Genomic DNA, 17,233 nt, shown 5'->3' with positions numbered 1-17,233 from the left:
GGATGGAACTTAGAGCTGAGAGCGGACGTGATGTAGATGGTGGCGGAGATGCTGGAGCTGCAGGCGAGGGCCAGGGCCACGCCGGGGGGCCCAAGTCAGGCTGTGGGCCCAGGTGCACCCTGGGAAGGCCCAGGAAACCTCCCCATTGGTGGCAGTGTGTTCTGGCAAAGAATATTAGCTCAGACTTGGAAGGGGCTATGAGCTGCTCTTGGGGTTCAGGCTGAGCTGGTCGAGTTTTGGGGTTTGGCCATTTTCTAGGTCAGGCAGCAGAGGGCCTCCGGGGCCAAGCGAATCTGTGTGGGGACGCCGGGCTGGCTGGTGGGGGATCTGGGACTTGAGCTCCGGCCAGGTTCCTTTCCATAGTGTCCGTACTGTGCACTTGGCATCTGTTCAGCAGTGGTCAGCCGTTCCTCTCGTTTAGTCTTCTTGGGCCTCTGCTGCAGGGAGATTCGGCGACCCCAGGATGGCGTTGACCAACAGGTGGCAGCACTGAAAGGGACACTTGTTAGAGCCTGTGGCTCGGATGCCCCGATCGCCTTGGCTACAGATGTGCCCGGCCTTCCTGGGAGCACAGTCCAGGTGGGCTCTTGGACCGCGGTCCCAGCCTCTGGCCCGGCACTGGCCCCTGTTTATAAACTTTCAAGGAAAACCCTAACAATAGCTGTTCCGTGGGCAACATCTAGGTTACTTTTCGATGTAGAATCATTAATTCGTTAGCACATGTACCGAAGTTGCCATTGGGAAGGCTGGGGCCGGCACGAGACCCCGCCGGGGACAGCAGGACAGGACCCCGTCCTACCCGCCCCTGTCTTTTCTTCCCCACCCAGCATCTTCATGTTAATTTCCTCAACTCCGTTCCCCGCTTCTCTGTGACGTCCCTCACATCCCTTTGGAAATGACGAGTTAAAAGCAGTAGATGATAAAGTAAACCTTATAAATGGCCGTGGTGCCAGGCCTGGTGCTGGGGAGTCAAAGACAGAAGGGTGGCCTTGCCTCGAGGAGCAGGCAGCCCTAGGGGGATAAACACCTGAGCAAATGGCAGAACTGCGCGGTACGTGTAACGACAGCGGTGTGCAAAGTGGGTAGAAGCATGGCGGGAGAGCGTGTCGGGGCCAGCTTTCAGGGAGTGACGCACGAGCCAAATTGAGAAAGGTGAGCAGTTTGAAGGCACACGCAGTGGGGAAGGCCACAGCGTCTCCAACATGGTGCAGCCTGATGGCGAGGGATGGATGTCACCCGCTGTGGAAACTGGGGAGAAATGGCAAGAAAAGGCGTAAGCCCTTAGAGGCGGTGACCGTGGCAATCCAATGGTCTCAGTGGACGGGGAAGGTGGAGGCGTGGACCCAGCAGGAATTACCGAGCACCTGCTGGGTGCCTGGTGCTGTTCCAGGTGCTGGAGGTCCATTTGTGAGCAGAGCTGAGCCCCTGGCCTCGGGGAGCTTGTGTCTGGTGGAAAGAGGCAGACAGTTAACAAATACACGAGATGATGTCGTTTTTCAGATGGAGTCAGTAATGAGTAGAGAACTAAAGCAAGGAGAGTGGCCAGGAGCACCTGGGGCGTGGGGGCAGGGGTTGTCACGGTTTGGGAACAGTCAGGGCAGAGACCTAAAGGAGTGGCGTGAGCTATGTGGCTGGGCGGAGTTACGCACAGGCCAGAGGTGGGCGCAGTTCGAAGGGCAGCAGAAGGCCCGTGCGCCTGAGGTGGAGGATGAAAGCGTGCGTTGTAGGGGGTGGGGTGCAGTCGGAGCGACGAGGTCCCATCGTGCAGCCTTGTGGGCCGTGGTAAGGACGGCAGCTTCTACTCCAAGGCAGGTGAGAGCTTTGGAGAGTTTTGAGCAAAGGAGGGGCTCAGTCTGGCCAACATCTTAGGGGCTGGACAGCAAGGATGACGACAAGCAGAGAGCCGGATCAGGAGCCTGTTCCATTAACTCAGGGGAGGCGTGGTGGGGGTTGGCCAGGGTGATGGCTGGGGCCAGGGTGACGCATGGTCAGAGTCTGGCGGCGTTTTGAAGGTGGACGTGGAAACCCGGAAGTTGCTTCCCAACGCGGCCCCTTGCCCCTGGGAGAGGCTAACTGTGTGATTTCCCCTCTCCAGGCCAGTTCTCCGGTCACGCCCAGGGTTCCTCCCTGGACCTCCCTGCTGCTGGGCACCATGACGGTGAGGGAGGCCGCACTGGCCCCAGATCCGGCGTTGCCCACGACCGCCGCAGCCTCGCCCAGTGTCTCCGCGACCCCCGAGGGCAGCCCCACGGCCGTGGAGCAGCCTGTGTTCCTGATGACGACCGCCGCTCAGGCTATCTCCGGCTTCTTCGTTTGGACGGCCCTGCTCATCACCTGCCATCAGGTACCCAGGCCAGGCAGGAGTCCCCGAAGGCCCTCCAGAAGCATCCTAAGAAGTTTCCAGTCCAACGTAGTGTTAGTTAGGCTGGAGCAGGTAACGCTGCAGTAGTAAATAAACCCAGAAATCTGGGTTTCACTCAGAGGTTAATCTCTTGCTCACATCCCAGCCCAGCTCAGGTCAGATTCCGTTTTGTGGCTCTAGCCTCTTACAGCTTCAAGGCATCATCCATCTGACCACTGTGGGCAAGGCACTCTGGGTCTTCTGCCATCTAGATCCAGAAAAGACACTTGTCGCTTCTCACTTTCCGTGGACCAGAGCTGGTCACATGTCCAGCCCAAGCTGTAGAAAGCCTGGGAACTGTGCAGGAGCATGTGGAGTCAGCGACCCCTTTGCAGATGAGAGAAGTGAGACTCAGAGAGGGAGGTGGGAGGGGACTAAGTCACGTACAAGTCGGTGGCCGAGCTGGGATGGAAGTCAAGCCTCCCGTCCCGCTGTGCCCACAGTCCTAGAGGAGGCTGGCGTAGGCTGAGACGTGCCTTGGCTGCTCGAGGAAGGAGGGGTTTGAAGATGGCCCAGTGAAGATGGGAGGCTGAGCCCGTTTGGGTCCCCTGTCAGCTCCTCACCCGCCACCCTGTGTTCCCCATCCCTTCCCGAGCCTCAGTGTTTCCAAGGCGGTTGACTCATGGCAGACAGGGAATATTTTGTTCTCTTCCTCCTAAGCCCAGGGCTGGGCCAAGTGTGAAGTCACGAGAGTTGTGACGCGACTCGGGCCGCCGGGGCCGACGACCACAGTTAGAGCAGTTCTTGGCATCGTGTGTAGCCTGTATTTTTTTACCCTTGCTTTCTAAAAACTGCACTTCATCCTCCCTCTTCCCAATGAGGCAGGGAGAGCTGCCTCTGTTTACCAGATGGGAAAACGAGACACAGGATGAGGACCTCACGGCAGCCACTCAGCCAGGAAATGCTTCCACCCTTTAGAAGTGAGGGTCCCCACTGTCCTGCACTCCACACCCTAAGTTAGTTAAGGGGTGGGCAGGTGGGCGCCCACCTGGGTGCCTGTGTTTTAGCTCCACACTCCAGGGACCAGGTGTTGAGGAAGGTGGAGGCTGGGGGACACATGTGGAAAGCCTCAGCTGCACCGCACACACCTGGCTGTGCATGCAGGTCCCCAGGGGGCTTGTTACACCTGGAGAGTCCTCGACTGCCATTTGGACAGCCTTGGGTCTGGTCCCATAGCGCTCGTGCCCGGGAGGCCAGCCTTGGTGCCACCACGTGCACCCTGTAAGTTTCACGCACCCCTTGGCTTTACGCTCACAGCAGCCTCGCCGGAAGTTTCGTTATCCCATTTTCCTGAGGAGAACGCTGAGGCTCAGGGTTGAGCAGCTTGGTCAGAACTAGTAAGCGGCAGAGCAGGAGGGGGTCCCCCGGCCGGGCCCCGCCCCATGGAGCAGAGGGAGGCGGGGCCTCCGCCTGACGGTCGGGTCTCTGCCCCCAGATCTACATGCACCTGCGATGCTACAGCTGCCCCAACGAGCAGCGCTACATCGTGCGCGTGCTCTTCATCGTGCCCATCTACGCCTTCGACTCCTGGCTCAGCCTCCTCTTCTTCACCAACGACCAGTACTACGTGTACTTCGGCACCGTGCGCGACTGCTACGAGGGTGAGGACGGCGTGTGGGCGGGGCGCCAGGGCAGGCCCGGGGCAGGCGGGCTCTGCGCCCCTCCTGGTTCCTCCTTGGGAGGCCGCCCCTCACTTCTTCACCCACTGTAGGGTTTCCATCAGGGCCCAAAGCGACAGGCGACTGCACAGGTGTAGCTGGAGTGTCACCTTGCAGATGCCCTTTGAGCTAGGGCTCCCCAAATACCATCACATGTACCTGGAAGCAGGGGCCCTCAACCTGCGTCTCATTTCTGGTGTCTCGGATATGAGCGTGGGGGGCACAGCGAATGAGGGGTTCGTTTGTAGATAGAAACCCCAGGTACAGACAGGTCCTGGCTTTATCCAGGGGTCCGTGGCACGATGCTGGCGCAGCGGGGCCTCCCTCCCCATGTGTCTTAAAGTCTGAGGACTTTGTCCCAGGAGGAGCTCTACCGTGCTGCCCAAGAAGGCGACTTGCTGCCTTTCGGTGGCCTCCGTTCTTGTGCGTGACAAGAAGCGTCACCCACTCTGGTAATTGAGCTCAGAGCACGGGCTGGGCCTGGTGCTGGGCACTGGGCAAAGAGGGAAGTCCGCCCTCACCCTCTGTGCCCTCCAGGGGTCTGTGCCACCTAAACAGTCCCTGCAGGAGACAGACATGCTCTCTCACTGGGCCCCAGCAGTTCCGGCCTGGGGCGGGCAGGGAGCTGACCCTTAGAGAATGGGTCGGTGTCTGTCAGGGTCGCTGAAGAGAATCCATTCTGGGTCAAGAGGAGAGCTGATCTCAGGGCGAGAGAGGAGTCCTAATGTTACCTGGCTGGGGGCACTGTGCAGGGGTGGGGGGTGGCCCCAGTCATCGGCTGGAGGGGGCTTGGAGGTGAGGACAGGGACATACACGGCCTTGCAGGCCACACAGAGAAATTTAGCTGTTTTTTCTTACTGTTGATGCATAACCTGGAAATTGCGGGTTAGAAAAATCTGCATGTAGAGGATGGGTGACGGAGAGGGAGGAGAGGCTGGAGGCCCCAGGACAGGTCACAGGCCAGCCATGCCTAGGCCTGTACCCCAAAAGGCCAGCAGGGCTGGGAAGGAGGGGTCCTTGGATTAAGATCCCTGCTCTGACACTCACCCTCCTTGTGGCCGTGTGTTTTCCTGTCTCCCCCGACCTGCACTGCTGGTTTCCGGTAGGGCGGCCAGATATGGTTTTCCTTACGCTGTGGCTGGGCAGCTCTGACCACGTGTCTGCTTTCCTGACCTGGGAGGGCTTTGTCCTTGGCCCTGGGTGGGCTTCATCGATATTGGAGTGCAGCGTGCTTGTCCCTTGAGAAGCTGGAGTCTCTTTCCCTGTCCCACTTTGAACCTCTGTATCCCTGAGGACTCACAGGGCACAGGAAATGCCTTTGAACTTGGCGAGGAAATTGAGGCGCCTAACACACTGAGCCCTGTCTGCCCCTCCAGCCACGCCGGCCTCTTCTCTGGCCTGGGCACACAAGCGTTTGCCCAGTGCTTGGGAAGCTCCTCCTCTTCCTCTTCCTCCTTCCTGACTCCGGTGTCCCCTCAGAGAGGCCCTCCCGGTCAGTCCTTCTCCCAGCACGCTGTCTGAGTCCCATGGCCTTGCCACTATGGCTGTTAAGTGCGTGCCTGGTCTGTTCCCGTTCTCCTGAGTAGACCGGTAGCTCTGTGAGAGCGGGAACGGGCGGAGAGCTGGTGCTCACAGAGCCGGGCCCCCGGTAGGTGCTCACCGTCCTGTATTTCTTGAATGAATAAGAGACTGTATGAGACACCTGCTACGCGCCTTGTATTCATCCACATGGGGCCTCGTCGAGTTCCCAGCTGGTGTCCCTGCCCAGCCAGCTCTGCCAGGGGAGAATGCTAAGGCCAGGTGGGGACCTGTTCGGGCATAACTGGGGCTCTGGCGCCTGATGTTCCTGGAAGCACAGAGTCCTCAGGGAAACCTCTGGGTACCTGGGGAGCCGCAAAAACTTGGGTCGGAGAAAGTGGGGCCAAGAATCCTTTTCCATTCTGCTGCCAGCCTCGCATGGGGGCCCAGAAGCAGCCTCCGCCTGCCATTCCTTCAGAAGCAAAAAGCTGTCCCCTGCCAAGGCAGCCCCACCTGTGGAGTCGGGGAGGCGGGGCTGGCCCCGAAGACTGGGGCGCATGGCAGAAGGGCAGGCACAGCGAGGGAACCTCCAAACCGTCCTCACGTCGTGCCCCGGAGGAGGCAGCAGATGGTTGATGGCTCCCCACACTCCAGAAGCCTCTTTGTTCAGGCCCCGCCTGTCCCAGCCTTCCTCCCAGCCCAGCCATGTAAAGGTTCTCACAGGAAGTCTGCATCTCCTAGCAACACCATTGTCCCTCGGCCCCTCCCAGGGAGTGTACAAACAGCGCAGCAGCTGCCCTGAAGTCCCTGAGTTCACCAGCTGTGGTGTCTGGGCGGCCGGCCGGGCCTGCCTTGCCCTTCCCGGCACCTCTGCCCTGGGTCTCGGACCCTCTCATCGTTCCTTCATCCGTTAAGTGCTGCAGCTGCCCTCGCCTTGCCCCTGCAGGGTTGGTAATGGGGAACCCCTTACAGTATAAAAAAGAGTTCCCCCTTCTTTCCCCTTCCTATCTTTCCTCCTCAGTCTCCTGAGACCAGGGAAGGGGCAGGAATGGACCGTGCTGGAGAATTCTTACTTCAGATCCAGCCAGCCTGTGCCGGAGCCCCTCAGAGCTCAGTCATTGGGCAGACTTTGTTTGTTTGTTTGTTTGTTTGTTTCCCAGCAGAATTAAAAAAGTAAAATTTCACTTTCGTTAAAGTCATACATGCATATGGTTGAAACACGAAACTGCCCCAACTCCTCCTCACTCCCAGGTTTAGTGCACTTTCAACTCTAACCCGTGTTTTCCCCTAAAATAACCTAAAGCTATGCTTGTGCTGTTGTTTCTTGATTTTTCAGTTTAATGCAGTGTTGTGTAGTGGCTTCCTACTGTGGAAGGTTTGTGATGTAGGTACTTGCCTCCAGCTATACACACCCACACACAGGTTTCTTTCCTTCTCGTCAATGTGACTATACGCAGTTTTTCGCAGCCTTCGTTCCGTGTTTGCATTTTTACATGTCTGTAAATATTGTTCAAAGCCGAGTCTTCAGTGCCCCAGGATGACATTTCCTTGTACAACTTAACTTTTCCTCCACTTACTATTTGTCTTGCTTTGGGGTTTGCTCTAGGGATTATCATTCATTTATTCCAAAATGCTTCCCTGATTAAAGAAAGCCCTCTCTGCAGTCAGACCCGTCGCTGAATTTGTCGGGTCGGGTGGCATTCCCCCGGAGCCCCGCCCTCCTCGCCCCCACCCGGGCAGGCTGCTTCCAGACGCCCTACCTCCCAGCTGTGCCTGTGGCTCTTCCCTCCCCCGTAGTCCTCGGAATCCTGTGCTGACCCACCCGTTCCCTGGATGCCATTTTCCCCTCGTTCATGATTTGTTCTCTCTTTTGGGTCAGAGCGCATCTTCCAGGAACTTCCTGAGAAAAAAAGAGGGCATGGGAATTCTGTATTTTGAAATCCGAACATTGTCTGCAGATGTCTTTACCGTACTGTTCTATCTGATTACTTTTTAATGGGAATACAATTCTAAGTGGGAAATCGCTCTCCCTCGGAATTTCGAAGGCACGTTTCTCACTGTTTTTTAACTTCTAGAGTTGTTTTTGCAAAGTTTCTGGATTCTGGTTCTTAATGTCTATATGTGACCCGCTTTTTTTCTCTTGCTGTCTTTATCCCCAGGGTTCTGACATTCATTGTGCGGGGCTCCCAGTGGCCGCTTCACTGCGGGAACTTAATGTCCAGACGTCTGGGAAATCTTCTTATATGTGTCTTTGATAGTTCCTTTCCCTCTGCTTTGTTCTCCCTTCCTGGAATTCCTGTTAGTAGGATTTAGCACTTCTGGGTTGATCTTTGAATTTCCTTTACAGTTCTCCAGCTCTTTTTTGTTATGTTTTTCAGGAGCTTTTTTTTTTTTTTTTTAATCTTTACTTTTGAGCTTTTCTACAGAAAGTTTTATTTTCTTTATCATGTCGTAGGATGTCAGGCGTGCGTCCCGTTCCTTTTTTATAACCCCCGTGCTTGGTGTCGCACAGCTAATTGCAGTTTCCTGGTTTCCTGCATCTCTGTCTCCTGACTTCCTTCCATATGTTTGTTTGCTTTGGTCTTTGACCTTTGTGCTGGAAGCGCTCCTTAAATATTTGCTGTCCTTGGCTGTTTTCATATTTAAGCATGGGGCTTCCCCGGCTGGGCCTCTCAGTTGCGTGATAGGACACGGGGCATTTCTTCTGCTATTTTTATGACGTGGCGGGGACAGGCACCAAATGAAGATTTTTTTTTTATCCTGGGCCTGTTTCCCCAGAGAAAAAAATATCCTTATCTCCTGCCCGGGAGGTAAAAGCTGGGCGAGGGTGCAGAGGAGGAGCGGGCCGGGGGCGTCTCGCGCTTCGTGTCCACATCTCGTCTGTCTTTTCTGCAAGTCTCCTCGTTGCGGCCCAGCCGGGTCAGGCTTTCTGAGGACCGAGGCATCCGTCTCAACCCATCTAGAAAGTGAAAACTCAATAGCTCCTCACGGAGATTTGTAGCCAGATTTCCCATCCGCGCCCTCACGCATAACCATCAGAGTCACCTGGTGCGTCCTGTACTAGGGGTTCCTGGGCTTCTCGTCGGCTTCCTCCCCTCCCCAGGTCAGTGACCACGCTGCACCTTCCAGAGCTTCTGTTGACCTCCCTCGTCAGCCGCCTCTGGTGCCATCTCCTTGTCCTCGAAGGCTTACGCTTTTCTGCCCATTCATTCTCGTTTTAGTGGCGTCCGGGGTGGGGGTGGGGGAGTGGAGGTAAACTGCCGGCATCGGGGGTAGGACTGCCATTTTCCAAGGAGAGCGAATGACTTGCGCAGGCTCCTCCTGCGCATGCGCCTCTCCCTGGCGAGGGCCGCGACTCACGGCCGTCCACCTGGCGGCGATGCGCCGGGTGGAAACCAGCCCCCTTCCCCGCACGCAGTATTGGATTGTGGTTGGGGCGGGGGTGCCCCCTAAAGATGACTCCGAGACAGCTCTGGGGAGCTCCGAGGTCAGCGAGGTGCAGGGGGCCAGAGTCCGCAGGAGGGAGACGGTCTCCGTGTTGCCTGACGCAGGCCCCGTCTTCTCGGCGTTCGCACTGCACGGTCCCACCACGTACGTTTCGTCACCGTTCGCTTAGTCTGTCCTCCCAGCCACCTGGGGGAGCGTGTGCCATCATCCCCATTTTACATCTGTGGGGAAAAAGTCCAAGGAGGCCAGGAGACTTGCCCACGATTTCCCAGGGTATCCGCGAGGGGCCAGGCTCACCTTGGGTCTCCGAGTCCTCGGACTTGCTCGGGGCCAGGCTTAGTGAAGGAGCACAGGACAAGTGTCTCCCCTGAAAAATACACGTGCATGTAAGAAGCAAGGAATGAGGCTTCATTCACCTTGTTTCAGATTCTGGACAAACTTAGCTTCCTGGAATCCAGCCCACAATGAAACACCGTCCTAGATACAGTCAGGATGAACCCAGCGGAGAGCCACAGACACGGGGCCACTAAAGGCCTACAGCCCCGTGTGCTGCAGGAGGACTCATGGGCTAGGAGCGGCCCTAGCTGGCAGCGGCTGCGACAGAGCCAGGAATTACAAGAGCTCGATCAATCAGAATAAGAAAGATGTTCAGAAGAAACCAGTAGGAGATCCTGAGAAATCAGCGATTCAGGTGGCAGGAAGCAGCCGCAGGCAGGATCAACAGAGGACGGGAGAGCCACGAGGAAGGAGGAGAGCGCGGCTCGGCGTGTGGGGTCATTAGCTTCGGGCAGTGCCACCACGGCTGTAGTTCATTGTGTCCGTTATTGTCTTTCGTGATCATCAGTCACTGAAAGAAGAGCAGGAACATTTGAGGTCCCTATTTACTGAGCAGAGAAGATTTCTGTCCAACATGATCGAAATTAAGTTTCGGGCTCATCCGCAAGTTATCTGAAACATGGAATGCCCACGTGTTTTTGTGTAGCAAAGATGGCTAGGCCACGAGGCGGCCTCAGGTGCAGAAGGTGAGCGGAGGATGTGAGCTTGGAGTGGCCCGGTGCACCCTGGGTCATCGAAGCTCCACACAGTGCACGGCACTCAGTAGGTGCCCAGACAGACAGGTGCACCTGCCTTACCTATAGTGGGGAACTCGCGAGGACTCCCGATTTGGGGGGCTGCTGGCAGAGACGGCTGCTGTAGCAGTTTCCTACTCGGGGTTGGGGGTGCTGGGTAGGAGGCTGGGTGCAGGGCCGTCTCCTTGACTACAGCATCCTATCCAGGCCGCTTCAGGTTAGAGAAGCTGCCACTGAGGAAAGAAAGCCTTGAGTCTCAGGGTCGGAAGGGACCTGTAAAGTGTCAGCTGCTTGGAACCCTGTTATAAGATCTGCTGAGAGGCTGCCCAGTCTCTGATTTCATGCTTCCACTGGCAGAGAGCTCACTGCCTTCTATGTCTGAAGACTGCCTGTTAGAAATTATTATACTAGGCTGAAGTCCCAGGATCCATCCCAAAGACCAAGTGGGTCTTGTCTGACCTTCTGGACAAGGTCACCATCACTTATGTGAAGAGAGTGACCATGGTATCTTCCCTCCAGGCCTCGAGGATCCAGTGCAACCTTAATTTCATCTCCATCGTGGTCCTTCTCTCCTAATTGTACGCATCTGTCGCTACTTCATTTAGGATTTAGTACCTAGGATAGAGCAGAAGGTTCCAGGTACCTGATTATCATGGGAGGGAGGGTGGGAGTGTGGGGGGAGAGGGAGAGACAGACAGAGAGACACCATCCCTTTCCTCATGCCGATGCCCCTTTCTAGATAGAAGGACCTGGTCTGTGGGTCCTTTGGTCACTTATGTGTCCCCAGGACCTAGCTCAGAGGCTGTAGTGAGTATTTAGGGAGGTCCAGAGTTATTTCCTTTCTTTAGGGCCTCTCCGGGGAACCAGAACTGGACCCGTGGTCAGAAGGATAGTCAGGTGACAATGCTGCTGGCTGAGAAAGGCACTCAATCTTTTTGCTTTTCTTATGTCCCAGGGCTGGCGTAACTTTTTTCCCGGGCCGTGCGTGGAATTGTCCATTTTAAACGCCCCAGCTGGGGTGGCGGAGGTGCTATAGCATGGCTCTGCCACTTCTTAAGGCGGAGTTGATTTGTCCAGATGGTCAGTGGGTCCTGGTGTGAGCCAGTTGAGTCATCCCGAGGAGCTTCTGTCTTGTCTCCCTTCTCCGAGGGTGTGTTATTGACTCACTAATGATTGCTTAAAGGAAACTGTCAGCAAATCGGTATTATACAGACTGGCTGGCCCCAGAGCACTGTTAAAAGGTCAAGAATCTTGAGCTAAGAGATGAAATGTGGATGAAATTTGATGATTCTGACCAAACACAGAGCTCGACCACGTCATTCAGGGGGCTGCCGATGTCCGCGTGACCGGATGTGTGCCCAGGCACCGGGCTGTCCTCAGGAGTGGACTGCAGGACGGCCTAGCTTGGGAGGGCAGTTCCGCATGCAGGGGGCTGATGAACTTCAGCCCCCGTGGGTTCTCCGGGTTTTGTCTTTGGGGACCAGAAGTCCGATCACCTGGGGAAGGCACGGCTTCCCCGCCCATGAGGCGAGCTCCTTGCACACAGGGCTGAGAGCAGGCGTACCTGCCCGCCCTGCCTTGCAGCCTCACCTGGGGTTGTGACCATGTCTGCCCATCCCTTCCTCTCGTGTTGACTGAGGGTGCTTGAGTGCCGGGCCCCCGGTAGTTGTCGGGGTAGGCCTCAGTTCTATCTGCAAGGAGTTTACAGTCCTGAAAAATGCAGTAGGTAACACAGTGGACTGCTCGGCCTGGCCTCAGCCTTATCTAAGGCGCCACATTCACCACCGCCCCGTCCTCAAGCAGCCCTGTGAGGAGGGAGCTCTTGTTATCCCCCAGCGTATAGATGAGGAAACCAAGGCACAGCGTGTTTAAGAAACTTGCCTGAGGCCGCGCAGCTCCTAAGTGGTGGAACTGTGGTCCATACCCAGGCGGTCTGGCTCCAGGGCTCGTGGCTTTCCTGCTCCTTTATGCTGCTGCTTGTACTAGAAGGATCAGATGGGTGAGCAGAGATTGCGATGGCGCGGGAAGTGAACATGGCAGCAGGGCAGAGGAGGCCACCAGGGGGGATGTGGCATCTCGGCTGGGTCTGCCTCTGGGAGGCAGCGGGCCGCGCCGCCTCGGGGAAGCATAGGAGGTCCTGGCACGTGCTGGCCGTGTAAATAGTTATCCCCAGAACAGTGTGAAACAGCCCTTTATTCACGCTTAGTGCAGATCAGGAATTGGGACAGGGCACGATGGGGAGAGTTTGCTCCTGCTGTGTGATATCTGGGTGTCACCTGGAGAACCCAAAGGCTGGGGAGGGGTCACCTGAGGTCTGCTTCGCTCATGGCTCACGGTCTGGCAGTCGATGCTGGTGTCAGCTGGGGCCTCAGTTCCTCCCACAGAAGCCTGCCCTGTGCGCTCTGCACACGGACCAGCTTGGGCTTCCTCACACGGTGGCTGGGTCCACGGGCAGGCATCTCCAGAGAAGGAACCCGAGGAAAGAGGCCTTTTCTAACCCCGACATCAGAAGTCGCTAAGTGTCACTTCCGCTGTCGTCAGCCCCATCTGCCCAGATGCGAGGGAGAGAACGAGGCTACATCTGTCAGTGGAGCAGTGTCAGCGTCAGAGGGCGGGGCTGCCTTTGGAAAATACCGTCGACCACAGTAGAGCTGCACCCAGCACGGGATGGACACAGCTGTTCTACTTGGCCTTGTGTGGTTTTGGACAAGGGTCATTAGCAGGCTGACGTCAGGTTTGGCTTGATGCACCCTTCCCCCCAGATACCTCGCAGCTCTTGTCAGTGATGAGTGATCTGGAGCTCAGTGGACATGCCTGCCGTCAGCAAACATCCTGAGACGCTTTCACGCCGGGCAGGCAGTGCGTAGGGTCCTCAGCCCTGCCAAGGGACACTGGCCCTGAGGGAGGCAGGCAGATGACCAGCAATGGTCTGGCAGTCACACTGAGGGAGCGCCGCCGAATGCCAGCCACCCTTCCAAAGACTTTGCATGTTCACTTCAACCTCGCAGTCACCTGTCAAGAAAGGCGTTCCTGTTATCCCCATTCAACAGAGGAACCCAAGGTGCAGAGAGGCTCGCCGCCGCCTGGGGGCAGAGCCACGGGGCAAATCCTCTGCTAACATGTGTACAGAGGGACAGTCACAGCAGTATGGTGGGTGCCATAGGTCATGTTCAGAGGGGGTGCTGCTACCTGAGGGCCCGCACCCCAGCTGGAGAAGTGAGCCCCTAATAGGTTAGGGCAACGGTGAACGGTGTAAAGCACGCCAGGTATGTGCCTTTCCAAACTGCTGCAGGCCAGCTTTTGCCTAAACCTGTATCGCCAGGATTTTTTGTGCTTCCCCATCAGCAGGTCCAGGGGTGAGAAAGCACTGGCCTGGGGTGCTGGCCGGCGACTTCTCAGGGTGGGCGGTGCTTACAGGTCGGAGAAGTGCAGAGGGAAGGGCGGCCCGGGTCGTGGGAACAGCCAGCACAAGAGCACGGAGGGCGCAGGAACCTGCCTAGCGTGGCTGGAAAGGAGGCGTGAGGGGCGGCAGGGACCGAGTCACCCATCGAAAGGCCTCGAGTGCCAAGCCAAGGGGCTGCCCCAGGGAGCCTGGAAGGCCTTTGCGCTGCAGGGGATGGCAGGACCAGATGAGAGGGAGCCCGCCCTGGCCCGTTCGGAGCCTCCCCTCGGCCTTGCTCCTTCGCCAGGTGCCTCTCCTCGATCCCCTGCCCTCGGCCCCCCGGCCTTCTGCACCTTTCCTTTGCGGCGGCCTCGGCCGCGCGCCTCTTATCCCTTTTCTCCTTCCTCGCCGCCGACACCATGCAGGTGGCCGCCTTCGCTGTGCTGGCCCAGCAGAAACGCTGAGCAGGAGCCTCATTACAGCGCATGGCTGTACTTAGCAGAGCACGCACGCCCCAGCCCTCTGCCGTCGGTCGATGTCGGGGTCGCACATTTTGTGTCCGTGGGGCTGTCCAGCCACGTCCGGGTTCAGAGCGAGCTGGCCAGCGTCCCCAGACGCTGTATTTCGCGCACCGCTCCTGTGTCTTGTGAAGACCGAGGGGCACTGCAGGTCGTTGGATGGATAAAGGTTCTGCGGTCTCATTTGTGCTTAGAATTTGGCCTGAGATCCCTGTGGGGACTGTTTCATCGTTTTGTGGTAAAATTGTGATCCATAGCACACAAACGGAAAAGTGCATAAAACTAATAAGCGATTCCAAAGCCAGCACCCCGGGACCCTGAGCGTACACCCTGTGCCCCTGCCATGCCCACCCTGACCTCCCCTCCACCAGCCTGGGCACACAAAGTCCTGAATTTTGTGGTAGTCGCCTCCTTGCTTTTTTTTTCTCGCAGTGGCCAGCAGAGTGTGTCCGCCTCCCTAAACAACATGGTGTGCCTTTGCCTGGTTTTGGTCGCAAACGGAATAGTCCCCGTGTGGGTTCTCCTGTCCCCGAGGGCTCCCCGTTGCTGCCCGTGACTGTGGCTCTTCACTTCCGTGGCAGCTGAGAATTCCGCCCCCCCGTTTACCCATCCTGTGGGTGCGAGTGGTTTACCCCGGGCGTTCTTTTCACAGCCTTGGTCATCTACAATTTCCTCAGCCTGTGCTATGAATACCTTGGGGGAGAAAGTTCCATCATGTCAGAGATCAGAGGGAAGCCCATTGAGTGAGTATGAAGCCCCCCTAAAGCCCCCCGTACCGCTCTGTTTCCCGGGCCCGGCATTCTTTGAGCTGTCCTGGCGGCAGCTGGACACACAGACCTTTTTTGCCCATGACCTTGACCTGCTGTGCTTCTCCCGGACTTCCTTAGCGAGGCCTTCACTAGGACTCTTGGGAGGGCCTCTCTGCCTCCCTCTCCTTCTCTCTTCCATCCTTGCCTGTCTCCCTGTTTCTCCCTCTTACAGTTTTTATGTTCAGCGCTGTCCAAGTAGTTTGTTGTTGTGAGGCCTGCGAGCCCTGCTCTGCCACGCCTTACCACGTGGTCGCGGACGCTCTCTGGTGTCTCCTGTGCTTGGCCCTGGGCTCACCAGATGCCTGGGATCTGTGCCGCACCCCGACCCCACCCTGCTCCACCTTGGCCGGTCTGGATACGAGGGGGGATGCCCCCAGGCCCTCCTTTCCCATGTCCTGGCTCTGCTCACCGTCTCCTCTCTGCTTGTCTCTTCCAGGTCCAGCTGTGTGTACGGCACATGCTGCCTCTGGGGAAAGACTTACTCCATTGGATTCCTGCGGTTCTGCAAGCAGGTGTGTGTGTGCCCCAAGCAACTGCCCGGGTCAAGAGCTGCAGGCTGGCCACTAAGAGCCTGGGTCTGTGCCCCGGAGCAGCAGCTGCAGGGGGCTGCCCCTGGTTGACAGTGGCAGAGGTGGGTGTAGGGCCAGGAAGACCCTGCTGCAGGCTGCCCTGCGCCCCACCTGTGGAGTTCTCGTTTCCTGTGAGGCACCCCGAGCCCCAGCACCCACTCCCCAAGCAGTTAGGGGCGCCCCTACTTTAGCAGGGCATGCTCAGAGGGACAGCGACAGGCGTCCTGGGAGTGTCTGATACGGTCCTGGGCAAGAAGTGGTCCCAGGCTCTTGCTCACTTTGACTAAGCCTCAGTGTGTGTGAGGATCAGAGGAACTGGAATCTCGATGTGAAACCTTCTCATCAGCCGGGGCTCGAGGGAAGGAGGGTTTCTGCATTGAAGGCACAGGACCAAACAGACCTGCGCCAGCTCTGTCTCTTCTCCGTGTCCCGGTCGGCAGCCCAGCAGCTCCGGGTTTCCTCAGCTGCCCTCCCCGAGGTAGGGAGGCGTTGTGGTTACGTGTGTGGGCCTGGGTGTCTGACCATCCGAGTTTGTTTTCCATTTTCTCTTCTGACTCTGTGACCTTGGATAAGTTACCTAACCTCTCTGAGCCTTTACAGTTTCTTCTGTAAAATGGGCGTAATGATACTTATCTCAAGGGATGGTTGTGGAGGTGAGTCGTGGATGTAGAGCATTGACACAGCACTGGCCCGGAGCCCAACGTCTCCAGGACAGGGAGTGAGAGTCAGGTGTCACGCCCAGCTGTCCTTAGTCTCCCCTGGGGCTCCACAGGGCACCTCCAGCATCTCCGGGCGTCATCCTGGGGGACAGTCGTGGCTGGCAGGAGGGCTGGCCTTTAGGCTGGTCTCTGTGCAGGGCCACTGCCCCCAGCGCAGGGACAGCCACACCCACAAAGCTGCGACCTGGACATCCCGGGTCTCCAGGTGCACCAGGTGCACCTCCGCATCTTCCTTCCCCAGGGTGTTTCTAAATTCGAAATCTCCCACTGGACCTGCAGGGAAAGTGCTAAAACTCTGCGGGTTTCAGGGTGGGGCCTTCCAGAGCCATTGTTTACCAGTGGGCTTGGCCGCCCAGGGCCCCGCTGTGACTCACCGCCGTCTTTGATGATTACATTGTGTACAGAGTTTTGATCCCATGATCACTAGCTCTAGTTGCCTCATTATAAACTGTCCCCATTCCTGTGGTCTCACATCTTCCGCTGTTGTCCCTGGAGGTGGCAGGGAGAGGTGGCAAAAGGCGGGAGGACGAAAGAAGCCTCTGCATGTTTTCCCCAAGGCGAAGAGAGCACACAGCTCCGTCTCAGAGGCAAAGGATCTGAACCTCCGGGGTCGGCACCTCTGTCACTTCAGCTTCTCGGTCCTCCGTTCCCTCACCTGTAGCGTGGGGGCGACAGCAGCGCTCGTGTGACGGTCGTGAGCCCCGTGTGGCCGACCCAGGGTGGCAGCAGCCCGGGGCGGGCTCCTCCCTTTTCTCCACCCTCTTCGTCAGGGGGTGCTCGTCCCCCTTCCTCTAGGTGGGGCGGCGAGGCCGGGAAAGCGCGGTGGGGAATGCCAACCGCAGCTCTGGCTCTGTCCCAGGCGCTGCCCCGGGCGGCAGCCCCAGAGCTCAGGCCTCCCCTGCAGACCTCACTCTGCCCCAGGGTCATTGCCCAGCCTGGAGCCACACCGCCTCAGCTGTTTCAGCTACCCCCGCCAGCACAGAAGGGCCCTTGTCACTTAGATTTATCCGATTTCAAGAGAGTGGTGATCCTAGGGGATGCTACCGGTACCGCGGGTACCCCTCGGTTTACTGGGGCCTCTGTAGGGAATTGCGAAAGCCTGGCTAAGGAGGCCGAGCAGGCTGGCCGAGGCCTTTGAGTGC

At 57.5% G+C, this 17,233-nt stretch overlaps 1 protein-coding gene and 1 pseudogene across 3 annotated transcripts in view; one reads left to right on the top strand and one right to left on the bottom strand.

Annotated features, from left to right (window-relative positions):
- The window catches only part of TMEM184B (transmembrane protein 184B), a 44,843-nt gene that overhangs the window by 19,881 nt on the left and 7,729 nt on the right, over positions 1 to 17,233 (top strand). For all 3 annotated transcript variants that reach the window (XM_016161733.2, XM_036237484.1, XM_016161734.2), the window contains exons 2-5: positions 2,096 to 2,344; positions 3,837 to 4,002; positions 14,647 to 14,737; positions 15,240 to 15,315. In XM_016161733.2, the coding sequence (XP_016017219.1) occupies positions 2,153 to 2,344; positions 3,837 to 4,002; positions 14,647 to 14,737; positions 15,240 to 15,315 (525 nt within the window). In that variant the 5' untranslated portion in view covers positions 2,096 to 2,152. The remainder of the gene's footprint in view (positions 1 to 2,095; positions 2,345 to 3,836; positions 4,003 to 14,646; positions 14,738 to 15,239; positions 15,316 to 17,233) is intronic.
- On the bottom strand, positions 7,960 to 16,790 carry LOC118613786 (annotated as a pseudogene).

The sequence above is a fragment of the Rousettus aegyptiacus genome, unplaced genomic scaffold (assembly GCF_014176215.1).
Source record: "Rousettus aegyptiacus isolate mRouAeg1 unplaced genomic scaffold, mRouAeg1.p scaffold_m13_p_2, whole genome shotgun sequence".
In the NCBI taxonomy this organism is placed as follows: Eukaryota; Metazoa; Chordata; class Mammalia; order Chiroptera; family Pteropodidae; genus Rousettus; species Rousettus aegyptiacus.
The sequence above is the reverse complement of the archived record's forward strand: the minus strand, read 5'-3'. Positions and strand labels throughout refer to the sequence as shown.